The 19,008-nt window shown below is 37.5% G+C and overlaps 1 protein-coding gene across 1 annotated transcript in view; it reads left to right on the top strand.

Moving 5' to 3' along the window:
- The window catches only part of gabrg3 (gamma-aminobutyric acid type A receptor subunit gamma3), a 94,012-nt gene extending 76,527 nt beyond the window's left edge, over positions 1-17,485 (top strand). The window contains exons 6-9 of the mRNA XM_030131364.1: positions 921-1,058; positions 4,977-5,129; positions 13,102-13,301; positions 16,199-17,485. Of these exons, the coding sequence (XP_029987224.1) occupies positions 921-1,058; positions 4,977-5,129; positions 13,102-13,301; positions 16,199-16,477 (770 nt within the window). The 3' untranslated portion in view covers positions 16,478-17,485. The remainder of the gene's footprint in view (positions 1-920; positions 1,059-4,976; positions 5,130-13,101; positions 13,302-16,198) is intronic.
- Positions 17,486-19,008: the final 1,523 nt, after the last annotated feature.

Raw genomic sequence — 19,008 nt, 5'->3', positions numbered from 1 at the left:
TAACAGTATAATAACACCGAGTTAACTGTCATCATAAAACCTATGAATAAAGATTTAGTAGGCCTAATACAAAACCGATTTAACAACACATTGAATACTTAACAATATTAATTCATCAAGCTTAATTATCCTGTGTAAGATAACAATACTACACTAATATACATCATGTACTCTAATACATCAATTTATGAATTACAAGATGCTTTCATGAAGTAAACAAATCCACAAATGGAAATGGATGTTTTCAAGAGCATTTGCATTCCAGTGTTTCCATTCATAAAAGTTTACTGAGTTTAGCAGCTATTCTCAGAAGCGAGCTCTTATTTTCCAAACATTTTGCATTAGAGTATCACTGAATCTTTAATGGCATCATTAATAGCAAATGAAAGAAGTGTGGCAAATGCTAATGGAATTCATTCATCAAGCATGTTTGAAAACAATTAGCAGTTTGGGTATCTTCCCTCGCAGTTAATGTTTTTGTTAATTGAAAGCCTATTACATCAAATTGCTATCAGGGAGGATCATAATTTTTGCTAGCTTTCCGACTTAAAATAATTATGTGAGTGTTGGGGACCAAAAAGATTCAGGCTAGTGTGACAGTGAAGTAGAAAAGGAAACATTAGGCCTTCATTAACCTCACATGATCGATTGTAAAAGCACTCCCAGGCTCCATGTGCATCATGTGAAGGTCAGGCCCAACATCAAGATGGATTCAGTACATTATTGAACCAAAGCTTTCATTTAATCTAGTTTCCTTCTGCCTCTGTCTTCATCCCAGACTGTCTTTTCATTAGGCAGCCTCCAGCGCAAGACAAATGTTGCTCTGGGTGGCTCTAGGTCTGTCTGCACATGGTATCCATCATTAGGAAGTGCCATGATCCGCCAGGGGTCACACACACACATGCTCTGTATAATTGCAGATGGATATCCACGAGACGAGATGATTTACAAGTGGAGAAAGAACTCTGTGGAGGCGGCTGACCAAAAATCCTGGCGGCTCTACCAGTTTGATTTTATGGGCCTGAGAAACACCACCGATGTAATAAAGACCACAGCAGGTAGGATCTGTCCCTGGTACCACAAAGTATCTGCGAGCAAGAGGTTGATGATATTTACTATGTTGTTAGCACACGAAGACATTTACTTTGTAGAAGTAGTAGCTGATTCTCCTCTATTACACGCACTGCAATAATATCCCTTTGCATATGGACTCTACACATGCCTCATATACTGTATTAGGGTGAGGTCAAGGACGTCACAGATGGACAACCCACTACTTTTTGATTCATAACTTTTGAACCAGACAAGTTTAAGACAAATATTACACATAACTGGAAAGGTCTAAATGCCATCTTAAATATACTCAAAGGGCAAAATTTAGTTTCAAATATTTTTAAATGAAAAATATCAAAAACTACTGCATCACAGATGGACAAAAAAATTAATGTCTATTTTTTGCAAGAATTACAAAGTTCTCAAAAGTGAAGTTCCTATGACATTTTCATCCTAAAATGTATTCAGTGTATACCTTAAACCCTCTATTTTACAACCTAATGATTGGTTAGAGGAAAAAAATTTTTTTATCATACCTAAATAGCAAGAGTTTTGACAAATGTCAGTATCACAGATTTACAAAGCCAAAAATGTCATGGATGGACAACAGATGTAAATATCAAATTAAGCATTTTCTATTTCAATTATCAATATCATATACATTATTTTTTACAATATTTACAAGATACAAATAATCTTAACATTATATTCAAATATATTTTGCATAGATATATGCATTTATTAATTTTAAACACTGTGTGTTTAGAATATGACATAAATAATATAATAGTCAAATATCAGTGTATTTGGAATTAATTCAGTTTATTTATGAGAGTTTAGAAAATGAACCCAGAGTGACGGCTGAAAACTTTGTCACTTTCCAAACATTCACACTCATAAAAGTCCGCAAACAAATTTTTCACAATTTTTTTCTCATTTGAAAATAAATTTTCCTGAAAATATAAGGAATAACATTTTTTTGACCAGATGTTAACCTTCCCTTGACTTTGCCCTTTAGGCATCTACTTTCCAGCATGAATTAAAACTTCAGCCACTCGCAACTTCCAGTTCCTTGTAAAAGTTGTTCAAATGTCTCTGGGTAAGGCAGTGACTTTTGAATTTTACTGACTATATGTACCAAAACAGAAAAAAATGCTGCCTAATTCAACACGAATCCTTGATTTTTTTTAATCCACTAATAATAACCTGTTGTCAGGTGCATCCTATAACAGTTGCAGTTTGTGCAGTCTGTATAGAGCTGAGTCACCCAAAGACATAACATAAATATTTATGTGTAATCAAACGCAACTTAACCTGTGGAGCAGACCCTACTTCACACAAACTAAAAATAACAGTATTCAGTTCTTAAATATTTTGGCCTGACTTATGAATATTGCATGTAGGTGGATGTGTCTGTAAACATATACAGACCAGCCAAAAAGAAAGGCCACATGCAGTGTTTCATCACAGCTTTGATCACAGGAAACATTCACAATATTTGTCACATTTTTTTTCCATCCACAGTTACATTAATATCTGATTGACTGATGATGGGAGTGTTGGACTGCTCTGTAAAGTCTTCTCTATCACATCCAACACATTCTTAATGGGGTTCAGGTCTGGACAGGAGTTGTGGTCCATCCATAGATGAAAATGACGTCACATGCTCCTGAACTTATTTCTTAAGCCAGATGAACCTGTTGAGTCATACCATTGTATCAGTAGTTGTTTAAGAAATTTAAGAAAGTCATTCACTGCATCAGCTAGGGTTAAATAACCTGCTGCAGTTGAAATATGTTGATCATCTTACTTATTATCTGATGGAACGCTCTTACCTATTTGTCTAGTTAAATCTAGATTTTATTTTTTTAATATGTCCCCTTCGTCTACTGTACAAACACGCTCTCTAATCTTAGTAGCCAAGTTATGCTGACAGGTTCTAATCAACTAACTTCTAAAAATCTAGGCAAGTGAGCTTTCATAGTCCACACAGTTAATATTTAACTAAAGGATCAACAGTACACTTCTTATAGAATATATCTGTAAGTTGACAGTTGACAGTGGAGTCACAATTTTTTTTTTTTTTTTTTTTAGCCAGCTTCTTGAGCAATGGTGCCAAACATTTGGCCAATGGGCCAAAACTGGCCTACCAAAGGGTACAATCTGGCCCACAGGGTGAATTCGCAAAGTCCAAAAATTACCCTGAAGGTATCAATAGTGCATCGTAATGTGGCAGATGACCCTACCAGTTTCACTTATGGCTGTAACTTGTTGAAATCCTGTGTCAACTGGGACAACTCCAACAAGTCCACTGCACTGCAGCTGAACACAATCTGAAGGTGTTTTAGATCTGATATCATGACTTTACAGTGGCAGCAAAACACTTTACACAAAGGTCTGCAGGTTAAAGTGAATGAACTGAACACTTTTCATGTAGATGGAACCACTGTACATAGACTTAAAGAAGGTAGCATAGCCACATTGACACTAATGACTCATGATGCAGAGAAGTCAAACCTTGACACCCTGAGTGAAAGGAAATGATCCTCCTATCTGCACAAAGATACAATAGTGCAAAAGAGTTTTGGACACCCCATGTATTGGTGATATTTTGCATTAAGAATCGCTCTTAAGTTATTGATCTCTGCCAAGTATTGTTCTATTATCCAAATCCACATGCTCCCTTCTGCACATGCTCTGTTCCATCAAGGTCAAAACTGGAGGTTTTGATAATGAAACACTGTCAAGAATGAATGAATTTATTTATTTATTTATTTAGCAATAAAACAATAATAATGTACAATGGTGTATTAGGGCCACATAAGAAAACGAAAGCACCTGTCACTACCAGAATAAAGTCATAAACTATCGAGATAAAACCTGTTATTTTATGGGAATAAAGACAAATACAAAATGAGTTGTAATTTTACGAGAAAGTTGTAATATTATCAGAATAATGTCATCATATTTCGAGAATAAAGCCATAATATTACAAGAATAACGTCCTAATTTAAAAACAGACGGGAAAAATATCATAATTTATGAGAATAAAGTCGTACCCATTTGTCGCATAGTGGAGAACTTGGAACATTTTGTGAGGTTATACTTTCATTTAGGGTTTATGCACAGCCAAATACTGAGCCTATTAGTCTACCGTCAACACATTATCATTAATCTAAGGACATAAAAGTGAGTTTGCACATGTTTGGGTTTGTTTGATCATAAGAACTGAATAGATTTGGAGCAAACGGCCTCTGTTGTGGAGGTGGAACTGACTGGAAGTAGTCGGCTGTGGGGCTATTGGTGGTTACACCTTGAGAGCTATACAGAGAGGGTTTGTTTCTATTCAGTTTCATTTTCTAAATTATGCCTTTTTGTTGCACTACTGCAAATTTATTTTCAAAATATTGTGACTTTAATGTCATAAAAGTATGACATCATTTTCTTTTTTTTTTAAACTATGACTTTATTCTTGGAGTGACAAGTGTTTTTATTTTTCCTATGCGGCCCTAATACGCTGTCGTAACAATGAATAACAAGAAAAGAAATAATCATTTGCATTTGTTTGTGTCCGTCTGCTGCAGCCACACCTTTTGAAATGCAACAGATTTTATTTCATGATGACTGAAATTGTGTAAAATTTTAAGGATGTCCAAAAACTTCTTTCCACTACAAGAAGCACCACTTCTTATTTAACTCAACAGGAAGGATGAGAAAAGTTGTCTTGTATAAACTTCTGCATTACTTCCTTATTACTAAACTTTAAAGCTAATGTTCAAGTATGAAAACTGAGAACTGGATGTCTTGCTACTGACTGAGTATTGGAACAGTTCAACTTACAGGTTCATCAATACTGCTAAGCTGGACTACACATAGTTACTTTTATATTGGCTATAACCAAGCTCCTTGGTTTTAACTCATAGGCGACTACGTGGTGATGACGGTGTACTTCGACCTAAGCAGAAGAATGGGCTACTTCACCATCCAGACATACATCCCATGCATCCTCACTGTGGTCCTCTCCTGGGTTTCCTTCTGGATAAAAAAAGATGCCACTCCAGCGCGAACCGCTTTAGGTACCGCGTACAAGTACACACTGTAAGGTTTATGCCTTATAGACTGTTGTCTGTTTCAGTTAAAGACAATCAGAGAAAATATTGATGTTTATCATCTTTATGTTCTACTCTTGAGTTTTGCATTTTCATCTCATTTTGCTTCTTTTGAGCATGCATTGCTTGCTTTTGTTTATACTGCATGGATTTTCATCACTTAACTTGAATAATTCTGTGTTTTTTTTCCTATTACGCTATGTTTTTCTTCTTGTATGCTTGTACTCTTGCCTTGCCTTAATGTACATTGTGCAGTGCTTTGGAACATCTCACTGAAGGTAAATGATTTTACACTTTTTTCCTCTTCTTTCCATTTATATTTCATACACAATCCATACATTTGAGTGATGTTTGTGTTTGCACAAACAACCACAGTAAATTTAGACCAGTTTACAGACATCTTAGAACACTCTGATGACTCGCCATCAGTAATTTAAATCATTTAATGCAATGATCTTGTGTGTTTTAGTAGGTATAATATAAGTGAAAATTACTGTCTGACGTGTATTGTAGTCAGTCACATTTTCAGCTGCTGAATAACTGGTATGAACACGTACTTTTCAGTCACTCTTAATGGAAACATAATATGTCTGGTGTCTTCCTACATCTGACCCAGTGTCAGTAAAGCCTTACATCAGCGACTTCAAGTTATGTCCTACAGCAGTGTGTTCAATAATTTATATTCAAAACTGAAAAGAAAAAAAAAATACAAAAGAAGGAAATGAATGACCCCTATTAATCCTCCATCTTTGCTTGAAAGTATCTTCAGTGCAAAGAGTAAAGATAATGAATGGATCTTAGATGTCAGCCGATTGTGAATGGAAAAGAAGGTTAGCGAAGGCATTGTGGGAGTACAAGATAAAACCCTTAAGTTGCAATCCTGACCTTCATAAAGGTTTTAGGTGAGTCAGACTGTCGCAGCAAACCTTTCCACTGTGGTTTGAGCCTTAATAACGAGTACTTATAGCATCAAGTGGGTTCAGAAACATTTTTATCAACTACATTACCTGCTCATGTGATCACATTTCAGTATAATTCAAATTTTTCAGAAATGCTGCGACGTACGTATGCAATGTGTCAACCTTAATGGTTGACACATTGCATACAGCATCTCACAGGTTCCTCCAGATTGAGCTGTCAGAGAAGATAAATGCTTCTGAGTATTTTCCATTGTTAAAACCTGCTGTACTTTCTATTGTTCTGAGCAAAAAACTCTCAAATCTGTGCCACAGCATCGGCAGAAAGCAGGTAAGGGTAATCACTGTGGCAAGCACAGGCTAAAGGAAAAGTGTGAGATGTCCGCCTAAAATAGATGGGGGCCAGCTTGTTACCATGGGAACCTCGGTGAAACAGTCGCAGATGTTTTTTTTTTTTTTTTCTTATAGGCATCTCTATAATGCTCATGAAGGAGAGATCTATCTCTCCTCCATGGCAGCGATGAGAGAATGAAATCATCCAGAGATGCTGGGGGAGTGAATGTGTGTTAGAGCAAGAGGTCTTTCTCATTTTCTGTCAATCTGAGTGATTCACGTGTTATCAGTTTGCCACATCAACAACATCTGCTGCTCAGTCAAAGGACGGATTTTAACTCAGCAGCTTAGCAGCAGTCTGAAGATAATTATTATAGAAATGTAGGGAACTCTGGAGTCTGTTTTGTGGTGGAACAGTGAACTTCACTCCTACATTAACTGTCTCATTTGCCTTCACTCATGATAACATGTACATTGATATCTGTGTAGAAGACTCTCAAAAACACAGTTATCCTTAAATCTTGAGATCCTCTTTTCTACTCCTCTACAGCAGCAACAGTGTGCTACTGTTACTTTAGAAATGAAATTAGCTAATAGATGGTATTCACTTGACGTCACCAGAGCCATTTAAAGAGATTTGCGACGTGCTTTGATGTCGCCACTCCGGTGATGACATGGTTCATGTAAGCCTGAATAATTCCAAACGAACCAAGTGCTGTTTGAAAAAAGCACGAGTCCATAGAAAAGGCAAGCACAGTCAACTATGCATCTGTTTGCCCCTCAACATGGTGGAGACTGACCTAGTGCCCTGGATGTGTGACATCAGTGACTACCATCTATACTGATAAATGATCAGCTCCCAGCACAACATAGACTCCAAGGCAAGCTTCACATAAGCATAATTGTGTGGCATAGTGATTAGTAATTCCATTTCACAGTTAGCGAGTTTCTCCCACTGTGACAAACTGGTGTATGAAGTTAATTCTGTCAGTGTCCTTAACTCTAGATCTAATGTTATCTTGTTATCTCAATATGCTAAGTGCTAATGCTAGGTGCTGTGTGTGTATTAAGTTTGGTTAAAAGAGACTGAATTCCCCTACAGGGATAATAAAGTCAATCAACCTTAATGTTCATTTTACATATTTTACACCTACAGGAGTTATTTGCAGGGTTTTTTGCTTTAGAACATGAAAAAAAAGTTCTAATGCTGAAGATGTCAGTGTAGGCTCCTATACTGAGATATCAATAACAGTTAGAATCCTTACAAAGCAGTTGTCGGCCTATCTTGTACCAGTTCTACAATAGTGGGGGGAAAAAAGTTTTGGACACCCCATGCATTTGTGATATATTGCATTAAGAATCAGCATTGAACTCTGCTGAATATTGTTCCACTTTCCAAACCCACATGCTCTTCTACTGTTAAACTCCTTGACATGTACAAAATGGTGGACTCAAAAGCACGACTCTCCAAAAACTGAAGATTTTAACAAAAGTATTTTAATGTTGAAAAACTGATTTAATAAAAGGCGCTCTCAAGGAGGATATATAAAACTACTAAAAAATATCTATGATAAACATAAACCCTTACAGAAAAAACTGACGCAAAAACTGACAAACATGGAAAAAACCTGGTTGGCCCCTTGACGTGAACCCACTGACAGATTCAGACGAACTGGCACAAGACAAAGGAAGACAGGACTATGTATACATGAGGTAGGGGAACACAGGTGACACCACTCAGGGTGGGGCTAACAATCACACTGGCGGGAAAACACACAAAGGGAGGAAGTCTGGGTCTGAAACAAGAGGGAAGAGATGTGTACAAAATAATAGTGATGGGACTTTTGGCTCTTTGAAAGAAGCCGTTCAATCAGGAGCTGCTCACTGAAAAGAGCCGTTCAAAAAACTGGCTCTTTTGTGTTTTTTGCATTATTTTGAAACACCAATGTTTTAATGACTAAATAGGCTTCATGGGATGATTGCAGGGCCAGATTAACACTTCATTGTACCCTGGGCAACAATATTCAAGGGCCCTATCATCACAACCCCAGGATCCCTATAATCTGGCAAAATACAGAATAAATTCCAGGAATATATGTAAATATACCCCATACTTCAATATCTAACTATCATCAAATGCATTTTGATGTACAAATGTGTAAATGCTCGTAGAACTACAAGTGCACCACTATAGCCTCTTGTCAAGGCCACTCACTTGCATATGATGATATGAAAACAAAACACATTAGCATCAGTATAATCTAAAATTGATCCACTACATTAGAAAGAGAGGGAAGTGTCCTCCATTTTCACAAAAAATAAATAAGAAACCATTTCCAAAGTATCCAGTATATATTTAAGAACACTTTTTGCCAACACAAATGTATTGAATCATCAGAAAAAGCCCACAGACAAAACACAAACATAATCTGATAGACTCAGATATGAATTTTAACTCTTTCCCCGCCAGAGCATTTTCCAGTGAGTTGGTAGCCAGCGCCAGCCTTTTTGGTCATTTTCACTAATCTTTGGAGGCTCACTGAAAATGTTGTGTTAGGAGTATGTGAACACTGAATACATCAAAAGAAAGAACAGAACTTCAACTTTTAAACACAAAAAACGATTTTATTCTATCTTCATTCGTTCGTGAGATATGAATATTTGAATATTGGTCATTTTCAGGAAAAAAATGAATTTAGAGCAAAAAACTGAGAAAATTGAATTTTTTCAAAGACATTGATTTTCAAGATAAAACTGATTTCCTATTTACATTTTTGACTCTTTCTTCTTTACCAACCGTAACACTGTATTCAAAATCACAAAATAAAATAATTATAACAACAATAATAATAACAAACAGCTCTAAGATATTCCATCATTCCGCAAAATGTTAGTGGAATCCACACCAAACTTTAGACCAAACATCTTCTAAAGCACCAGGTTCCTTCTAAACTTTACACTTTGACATACATCAGTTATAAGTAACAACATATTAGTTTAGCTTTTTGATATAAACACTTCAATATTCCTCATTTTCAAGAAAAAAAGAAACAAATTCACTAAATACTGCAGATTTCTGGCCTTTCTTTGGCTGCACCACATCCTCCTGTTGGACCACCTGCTGTGTTTGATCTGTAAATAATTATATGGACATGTAGTTATTTATCTTTGGATGAATATATGTATTTATTTATTTATTTCATACAAAAGCTAAATCCAACAGTGTCTTACCTCTGTCCCTGCTGACATTCTACAGCTGAATCTGTTCTGTGTCCACAGTCTGAATCTGAACTCACTCTAACAGATGAACACTAGCTGTCCTTTGTCTTGTCCCACGTCTGGTTGTCTGTCTTCTCCTTGAATGTCCCCTAGAAATGTCTCTTTTCTCTTCCTCCTGTCTGTCATTTTCTCCGTGTCGCTCCGTGAACCCCCCCCATCTCCGTGTCGGACCTGAGCCGCTCCGTGTTTCCCGTGTTCCGTGTCCGTCTCCCTCACCTTCTATTTCTCCGTTCCTGTCTCTAAATGGTTCTTCTGTAGCTCCATCACATATTGAACTGTCAGACTCTGTCTCCATAATCATCTTTAAGGCTTTTGAAACTGCGCGCGGTTCCTGCACAGTCTGCACTTCCTCATTCAGTGACTGCCGCTGGATGCGTTGCCATGGGATACGGAGACTCCAGTGCAAAAGCGTTTAACCCGGTCCTTCATTTTTCCGAAAAAACTACTTAACTGTTTATTTTTGGACTAAGGAAAGTATTTCACATGATCCGCAACACCTCCAACTATAGCATGAAAGTGAAAACACGGACTGACGGAAAATCTCGTCATTGGCGAAGAAAGAGTTAAACAGAAATCCACTTGTCACCTCAGAATTCAACAAGAGAGTTAAATAAGTGCAATGTAAACATCGTTTTGATTCGCGTACGTATGTCGCATAGTTCTTGACGTCTCACATCCCGCTCAGTGCACGCACGTTGATTTGCGTCACAGCTGATTTGCTTTTTGGACTGACCAATGAGGAGAGGGTCTCAGCTCACGGTCACAGACAGGAGGAGCAGGGTTTCTGTGCAGTGCAATAGCTCCGGACAGCGGACAGTTTCATTTATAAGCAAAAGATAACCAGATATTTTCGTTATGCCCGAGCTACCCAGGGCCCTTCAGACATCGCGGGCCCCTGGGCAATTGCCCAGTTGCCCATATGGTTAATCCGGGCTTGGATGATTGACATTACATTTTAAAGGTGTTTAATTGGCGCAGCAGTAAATATTATCTCACCATAAAAAAGAATAGTTAGTTAAAATGTGTGGGCTAAATACATGACATGAGAGGTGACATTAGGCAAATGCTGGAATTTGACAAAAAACATCTTCAAATGGTGGTGCAAATTATTCGTTGACCCAGACTTGAAAGATATACTTTTTTTTGCAAATATGGCAAGTTGCATGCCCATCTTTTCTTTCTGAAAAGTGCATCCAAATACTACTCCTTTTTCTTTGGCTCATTACTCATAGATGGTCACTCACTCACTCTCAAACTTTTCTCTGGTTTCGACCAGTCTTCCAGCTCCGCCTCCTCAAGTATGCTCACCTCACGCTTCAAACTGTTGTTTTTTTGCTAACTTCTTGCCATGAGACATGCGCAGTGTGCAAGCACTTTTTTTTCTGCTCGAACATTCTCCTCCTGCCCAATGCCTCCCCAGTGACGCTAAATTGACAGGCAATCAGGCACTCCCTCCTTACAAAAATAAATAAATAAATAAATAAAAAATGAATGTCTCTTTACAAAGACTCGGTTCCCATCGTTCATTTCAAAGAGCCGTTCAAAAGATTTGATTCGTTCATGAATGTCACATCACTACAAAATAAAGCAAGAAGTGCAAGACAGGATCAAATATGAACAACTCTAACTTAACATAAAGTGATTAATCAAACAAGGACAAGACACTAACAACCTAAGACAAGACATGAAACTCTAAACATTAACATGACTAACACCTCTGACGAGACATGACAGTGACATGCTCTGTTCTGTTGAGGTCAAAACTGGATGTTTCAGCAAAATGATGAAACACATCCAGGGCCTGACATGTTGAAATTGTCAACAAATTAGATTTGGTAATTTTCTCTTAACATTAAACAAACAAAAAAAATTGCATTTGTTTGTGTCTGTTTAATGCAGACACACTTTTTGAAACACAAACAGATTTTTTTGCAAATATTGCTGGTGCCGTAAAACTTTTTTCCATTATATACTACTTTTTAACACTAGAGACAATAGTGAACAAGAAAAGCACTCAGATAACTCAGATCTCTGCCAAGACAGATCTGCCCCCCCCCAATCACCACCAAAATTAAATCATTTCTTCCTTGTGCCAGTATCAACATTTCCTGAAAATTTCATGAAAATCCGTCCATAACTTTTTGAGTTATCTTGCTAACAAACAAACCAACAAACAAGCACGCACACAAAGCAAAGCGATCACAATACCTCCTGGTGGAGGTAATCACTGTCAATGCTGCCTTCAGTCAAACATGAGCAGAAAAAGTTGAACTGGTGTCTATTAAAGGTAACACTATAGATGCTTTAGTTGAAGACACTTTACTGTAAATTATTTTCTGTTGTCATATTAGGTGGGTTTCTCCACCACCCCACCCCTTCAGGAGACTAATCGGTCCATTTTTCCTTCCAATGGGAGACATAGAAATGGACCAATTTTCCATAGGCCACATATCTTCTGAAGATTATGACAATAAAATAACATCTCCCGGACATATACAGTATATCAATAGAAAAAATTATTTTGTTTGAGAATTTGTCTCAGCTACAAACTCTTGTGGGATCTTGCACAAATCTGGTCTTATACGTCCATGGTTAGTGCTATAGTGGATTAGCAGGAGTGAAGCTCTTACTCTGGTGTGATTAGATGTTTCACTACATGGATATGATTAGTTCATTTGCAACTACTACACTGAAATATGTGCTAATACCACTACCACACTGATATGTTAAACAGGATTAGCATCACATGTTAACACACTGTATCTTAATGGACCAAAAATATGGGGAAAATTTCAGGAGGAAGGGGTTTCAATGGCTTTTTGCTGGTGTCAAATATATTGCATAATATAATAGGCTGCATATGGAAAAGCTTCAACTATTTAATTATATTTGAATTTAATAAATATGTTGCCCCTCACCCCTACAGTTATTTTGTTTTTGTTTTAATTACAAATAAAACCTATAACAATTTAAATATTCAACTTAACACACAGTAACAGCCACACACCTCTACACACGAACACGTGAACATTTATGTAATTTTCTTTTTTTGTATAAATATGATCTAAAAAAAAGTGACACTTTTATTAAACATTACATTCCACAGCTGTTTTTGCTCTACAAATACCTGGAATATTTTACTATGTGTACATAAAAATGAATAACTGTAAAACAACAAACAAAAAAACGTGTTTTTAGCTGAAATACACCCACCAGTAGCATCAGTGTGACATTTGAAGGTGTTCAAGGATAAGTTCAGTTGTACAGCTATACTATGAGTATTTTTTATTTAGTGTTCATGATGCCCATCATGTAATTGAACCTCAGGAAACATGTCCAAATCAAACTGGATCTTTGCAAATTCCATCACTGCCTTTAGGCTAAGATGCCTCTGTGTTTCTGTCCTGCAGGTATAACCACGGTGCTGACTATGACCACTCTCAGCACAGTGGCCAGGACTTCGTTACCCAGAGTGTCCTATGTCACGGCCATGGACCTTTTCGTCACTGTCTGCTTCCTGTTTGTCTTTGCTGCTCTGATGGAATACGCAACATTGAATTACTACTCACACAGCACTCGAAGGCCCAGCTGCATGGAAACGAAAAGATCAGTAAGTTAGCCTCAACGTTGTTTTTGATAAAAATATTCTTGTTGCAATGATCCTGAAAGCTACCTACTTCTGAATTTATAGAGAAACAAGAAAATGTAAATTAAGGTGATGCCCTTTTGTTCTGGATTACTGTCACTTGTCACAAAAGCAGCTTCTCTGTGACAGTGATTTGGTTTTGGATGTTAGAGAGCCTTTCAGGGTTGAAATGATGTGCACTTTTTAAGCTCTTCTTATAAGCTTGTTACTATTTTAAGGGCCACTGCTTCAATCTGAAAGAGACAGATGCACCTTCTCTAGCCTGTCAACAACTGAAAGAAGGGAGTGCATTGTCAAGTCAGGGCTTATACATAAAAAGGATCTGGTCTGTTATGTTAGACAAAATGTACAACTAACACAGCATTAATGCACAAGAGAATAAAGTGTGGCATGGAAAATACTAGTTTATATTGTTTTAGTATGTATTTTAATTGCTCTACAGGTGACTTAGAAAGCAAACCTCCTGCATCAGCTGCATAAAGATTTTAATTCACAACAATTTCCTTTTATGCATGCTCTTATTATGAGCATGCATACAACCTTTTAAGGACTAAACTTATGTGGCATTAGATCTTGATGCCCTACATATATGTGGTGATTTAGTCAGATTAGATGAGTTTTGACTAAAAATTGTGTTGTCATGATAAAAAAAAAGGTCTTTTGGAATTTGGGGGATTTGTCCTGACCTTAATCTTTGACCAAGAGTGGTCAAAGTGTAATCATCTGCAGCCTCTGTTTCAAGGAACCCATACATACGATTTTTTTTTTTCCAGTACTGAAGAAAAAAAAATTGATAGTAGGTGCTTCCGTAGGTCAACAAACACAAAATGTAAATGTGCATAAATTAATCAGGTGCTCATGAAGGACAGGGATGGAATGCATGAAAGGCAAAAGATTGAAAAGGACTGTTGCAGAAAATCAGTTATAAATGTTCCAAAAATAAGTAGTGCAAAAACAAAACAGCCAGAGACAACTCAAAAAGGCACAAAAATAAAAGTCCATTATTATAGGGACACTCTTACACATACACAGTCTTTGTCAAGGACTTTTTCCAAAACTGTACATTCTAATCTGCTAATGGACAAACATCACAGAGAGACAATGGCAGAAAAAAAACATGCTGTGAAACATTTACTTAAGCAGCAAAAGATAATAGGTTCCAGACATACATAAGAATCAGCAGGGGTAAAAACTACACACATATTTATCCTGCTTGTCTTCAGTGTGCAGGATCATTATGTGCATGTCTAAGTCAAACCACATCAAAATAAAAAATACTAAAACTTAAAGCTGGAGACAGAAAAGATGCCAGAATGTAATAACAAACACCTTCCTAGTGCAGCTTTCTCCTCTCTCCAAATCAAAGGACTGAACATGAATATAGATGAACCTGAAAGTGTTTCGAGCCAATGTGGGAAAAACAAAACACTTTACCAAGCTTCTGTGTCAAACTAGCAACGAGAGCAGTAGAGACATGTCTGACTGAACCCGATCACTGATCAGTAATTACATCTGTCAATCATATATTTAACCTTCTACATGTGATTAACCAAAGTCTGCATTAGAGGGCAGATTTTCTTCAGGCTGACTTCAGTTCACAGAAGAGGATGGTAAAACTACTGTTTCCTGTCAGAACACTTGAGTTACAATATGTGACATCAAATCCCTATGATGCACTGCAGCTTTAATGCTTTGTTGCATGAGCAGCAGCTTCATTTGTACATGTACTGTCTGTGAAATGATGTAAACAACATAAATTATTCTTTCAGTACAAGCTAACACTCTACTTCCAGTAGAATTGGCAATTACTCTGAATGTACAGTACATGGCTGCACTTAAGTTCACAGTGGCCTTTGTGAAGCAGTTGTCATGGAATGTGTTTACAGGCACACTACTATCCCTGTTATAAGGCATGTCCTTGTTTTGGTGACATTCAGGATGTGGCTTTACATGGCATACAAAGAAGTCTGGATACTCACATTCATACTTACATACAAGATAAATACTCATTTAACCATTAATTCGTACTGGTGCTGTTTGCTCCAGCACCTGTCATGTTCACAGCCTAGTGTGTTCATTTAATCTGACATTAAATTAGAACTTCAACAGGTGAACATGTTCTCCTCTTACACTGTAATGATTTAGGATGACAAGGATGATGAAGATCTGCAGTGGTGACTGATAGCAAAGGGTCGTCATGATGGAGCTCAATGACGGGTTTTGATGTTAATCCACACAATAATGTTTCTGTGGTGTTTTCCACTGTGACCTGACTTGTTGCAGTATTTGTTTTGGGAAAGCCGACGTACTGTTGGTTGAAATGTTCGGTTTTCCGATGCCTTTTACATTTAATCTGACAAGTATTTACTTTTTTTTTCATCACTTACGCTCCTGTAGTGAAATGCTTTCGCTGCTGCCGCCATGTTTGTATTTGTTACATCACTTTATGACTGTGCAACAACAACTGTCAGTCACTGGGCTGAGACATATACATGTAACAGTGCATGACATGTTATACTGCCTGGATGCTATGGGAGTACTCCAGGTACTCCAGGGTTTCTCAAAACTATAATAAGGTAATATCTGTGGTTCTGAAATCGGGATATGGTATCTATGTGCAAACACAAAGACAGGATACTCCAAAAACCCAATAGTAACTCGAATACTGATGTGCATGTAAACACTGCAAACACAAAACATGCATTTTGTGTACATGTCAGGTTTCCTAAAAGTACTATCTATTGCAGCAGCAAAGCTACTAATCTGTATAGAAATAGAAGAATAACATAATGATGGGTCATCTCAAATCATTACTGTGAAACATGGTGTATTAGTGTGTTCCTGTCTCTTCATCTTTTCAGAACTACTCTGTCCTGGATGTGAGACCTCCTCACACTGTCATCGCTTTAAACAACTCCATGTACTGGCAGGACTTTGAGGACGCTTGTGTCTACGAGTGTCTTGATGGAAAAGACTGCCAGAGCTTCTTCTGCTGCTACGAAGAATGTAAAGGAGGCGCTTGGAGAAAAGGACGGGTCCACATAGATCTACTTGAACTGGATGCTTACTCCCGTGTCTTTTTTCCCACCTCATTTTTGCTGTTTAACATTGTCTACTGGGTGGGATATCTCTACCTTTAGCACAATTCAGGAGTTTGCAAAAGGAGGACAGCACAGTTCAACACAAAACATTTGAGAGCATTGAAAGGCAACCAAATAAAGTCTTTCCTGTGAAGCTGATACCTGGAGATAAAAACAGAGAACAGGCCTGTGCCTCACAGAGACTGCTGCCTCTGTGACTTCAGGTATGAAAAAACCAACAATATTTACCGACTCCCTTCATATGCTGGTCACAGAGGAAAGGAAGGATGGACTGTCTGTCACACAATGACAACATGAACACAAAGAAGGGAATGTGCTTTGCACTGCTACACAAACTTCTCAGTCAGGAAGATGACTTGTATTGTAGTAGTGAATGTACCGACACATTATTATCCAGCCATCAGTCAAACCCAGTTGATGAAAATCCAAGGACATTCAAACCATTCATAGTGCCTTCCACTGGAGGGGTAGATACAATCTGCTACAATAATCAGGGAATAATGATTTATTAAAAAAAAAAAAAAAAGATGAGCCTGGCTTTGACTGATTATGGCTGTTCTCATTCAGAGCTGTGAGTTACATTTATGAAACAGCCATTAGTTGGAACAACATGAAGACTCCACTTCTTATCTTGATGATACTGACTTTCAGCGTTTTATATTGACTTATTACTCCTGCTTGCAACTCCATTTTGTCTCCTTAAGAGTATCCCTGTGCCCCTGACAGCTTTATTAGCATATTGTAATTTATTCATATTTGTTTCCATACATGACAGCAATAGAGTGCTGCAGGGAGGACATATATTTTTAGACTAACCTGGAAGTTAGCATCTTAACAAAAAGCCACTGGGAGTTTTCCACTGTAAACATACATTTATGATACCTTTTCAGCAATATAAGGTTGACAAACCACCTAAATAATTTTTTAAAGGTTCAATTTGGAAGATTTTCATGGGCTTGTGTAACCATGAATTTTAGTAAAGGAGTTCTTTTTTTTTTTCTCGGAATTGAGTGCGCTAAATTCACTTCTAAGCTAACAATCTCCTTAGTTGCCTTGATCTATGATAACAGCTTATGGAATGAAGACTGTTCTGCTCCTCTACAGCAGCAACAATAAATGCTGTTGGGTTAGAAATGTACTTGCCTTAAGTCAGGGGTGTCCAAATCCATGCGTTGAGGAGCGGTATTCTGCATGTTTTAGATTTTTCCTTCTTCCAGCACACCTGGAAGCCATTACATCATTATCAGGCTTCTTCAGAGCTTGATGATGAGCTGATCATGAATTGAACCAGGTGTGCTGGAAGAGGGAAATATGTCAAACATGCAGGATACCGGCCCTCGAGGACCGGGTTTAGACACCTCTGCCTTAAGTTAACAAAAATCAAAAACCAACTGGCTCCCAGTCGTAAACACAAAATGCAAGTGAGCACACAAGTACACATCCTACATGTTAACCCATGAAGACCCAAACAGTCACTGGCAACCAAAACAAACTCCTGAGGTAAACTGTTTAATACCCGTTGATCCACTTATTCTGTCAATACATGTAAATAACCGATGTAAAATGCAGTTTGTCGTCTTTTCACGGTCATCAGACATGACCCATTTGAACGTTCAGAGGCTCCGTAGTTACCATAGAAACACCCTCATCTTCTACAACATTGATTCACCAGTAAAACCCATGGAGTTTAATAAATGACAGTGGATGGACACACTGGGTTTATGTTCAGTTAATGATAGATTTTACTGAAAAAGTCACTATTTCTTAAGTTTTCGCTGTTTTGATATTATAACCTTTGAATTTACTCTGAGTTTAAATGAACATCTACATGATCAGTGAATTAACATAGGCAAATACATGATTTACACTGAAACAAAAATCAAACTCAAGAGGATAATATTACAATAAATGGTGATAAATCACTTAAGAAAGGTTAAATATAGAGAAAAATGTATTTGGAATCTGCCACATAAGTATCACTGGGTCTTTATGGGTTAAATTCCAAGCCCAAAGGTAAAATGCCAATGCTAATGCCACTGTCACCAAACCACACTTTGGTAGCATGACTTCAGTGTCATTGATGCAGTTCTCACATCTTGTGCTTTGGTTCACACTTTTGCAAAAACACTGTTGCGTGACCTGACCTAGCATTGTTTATAAGAGCAAAACACAACAAAGCTACAGTGGTGGATTATTTCATCCATGTGCATATCATTCCCAACCCTTCTGACCACACCCATTTATGAGAAAGGAAGTGACCTTATTTCAGGCATGTAACCCAAAACCTTTTCAAATATCTATGTAATGGTAATTCATGCCAACTCATTTCCAGGTTTTATGTCTCATTTCTGCAGCACTCTATGATTGTTCTATGGTTGATATGGGTTGCATATAGCATCAGTGTTTCTCACTTCACACAGGAAGTCCAATGTTGTGAGAGGTTCTAAATCAACTTAATCTAACCACTGAAAGTCCACCAAGCAGACCTGAAAACACCCATTATGTCTAACAGACTGCACTATCACACATGCAGACCCCTTGAGTTGAAACACCCTGGGGATGAAGGCAGC

Source organism: Sphaeramia orbicularis, chromosome 4 (assembly GCF_902148855.1).
Source record: "Sphaeramia orbicularis chromosome 4, fSphaOr1.1, whole genome shotgun sequence".
Classification (NCBI taxonomy): domain Eukaryota; kingdom Metazoa; phylum Chordata; class Actinopteri; order Kurtiformes; family Apogonidae; genus Sphaeramia; species Sphaeramia orbicularis.
The sequence above is the reverse complement of the archived record's forward strand: the minus strand, read 5'-3'. Positions and strand labels throughout refer to the sequence as shown.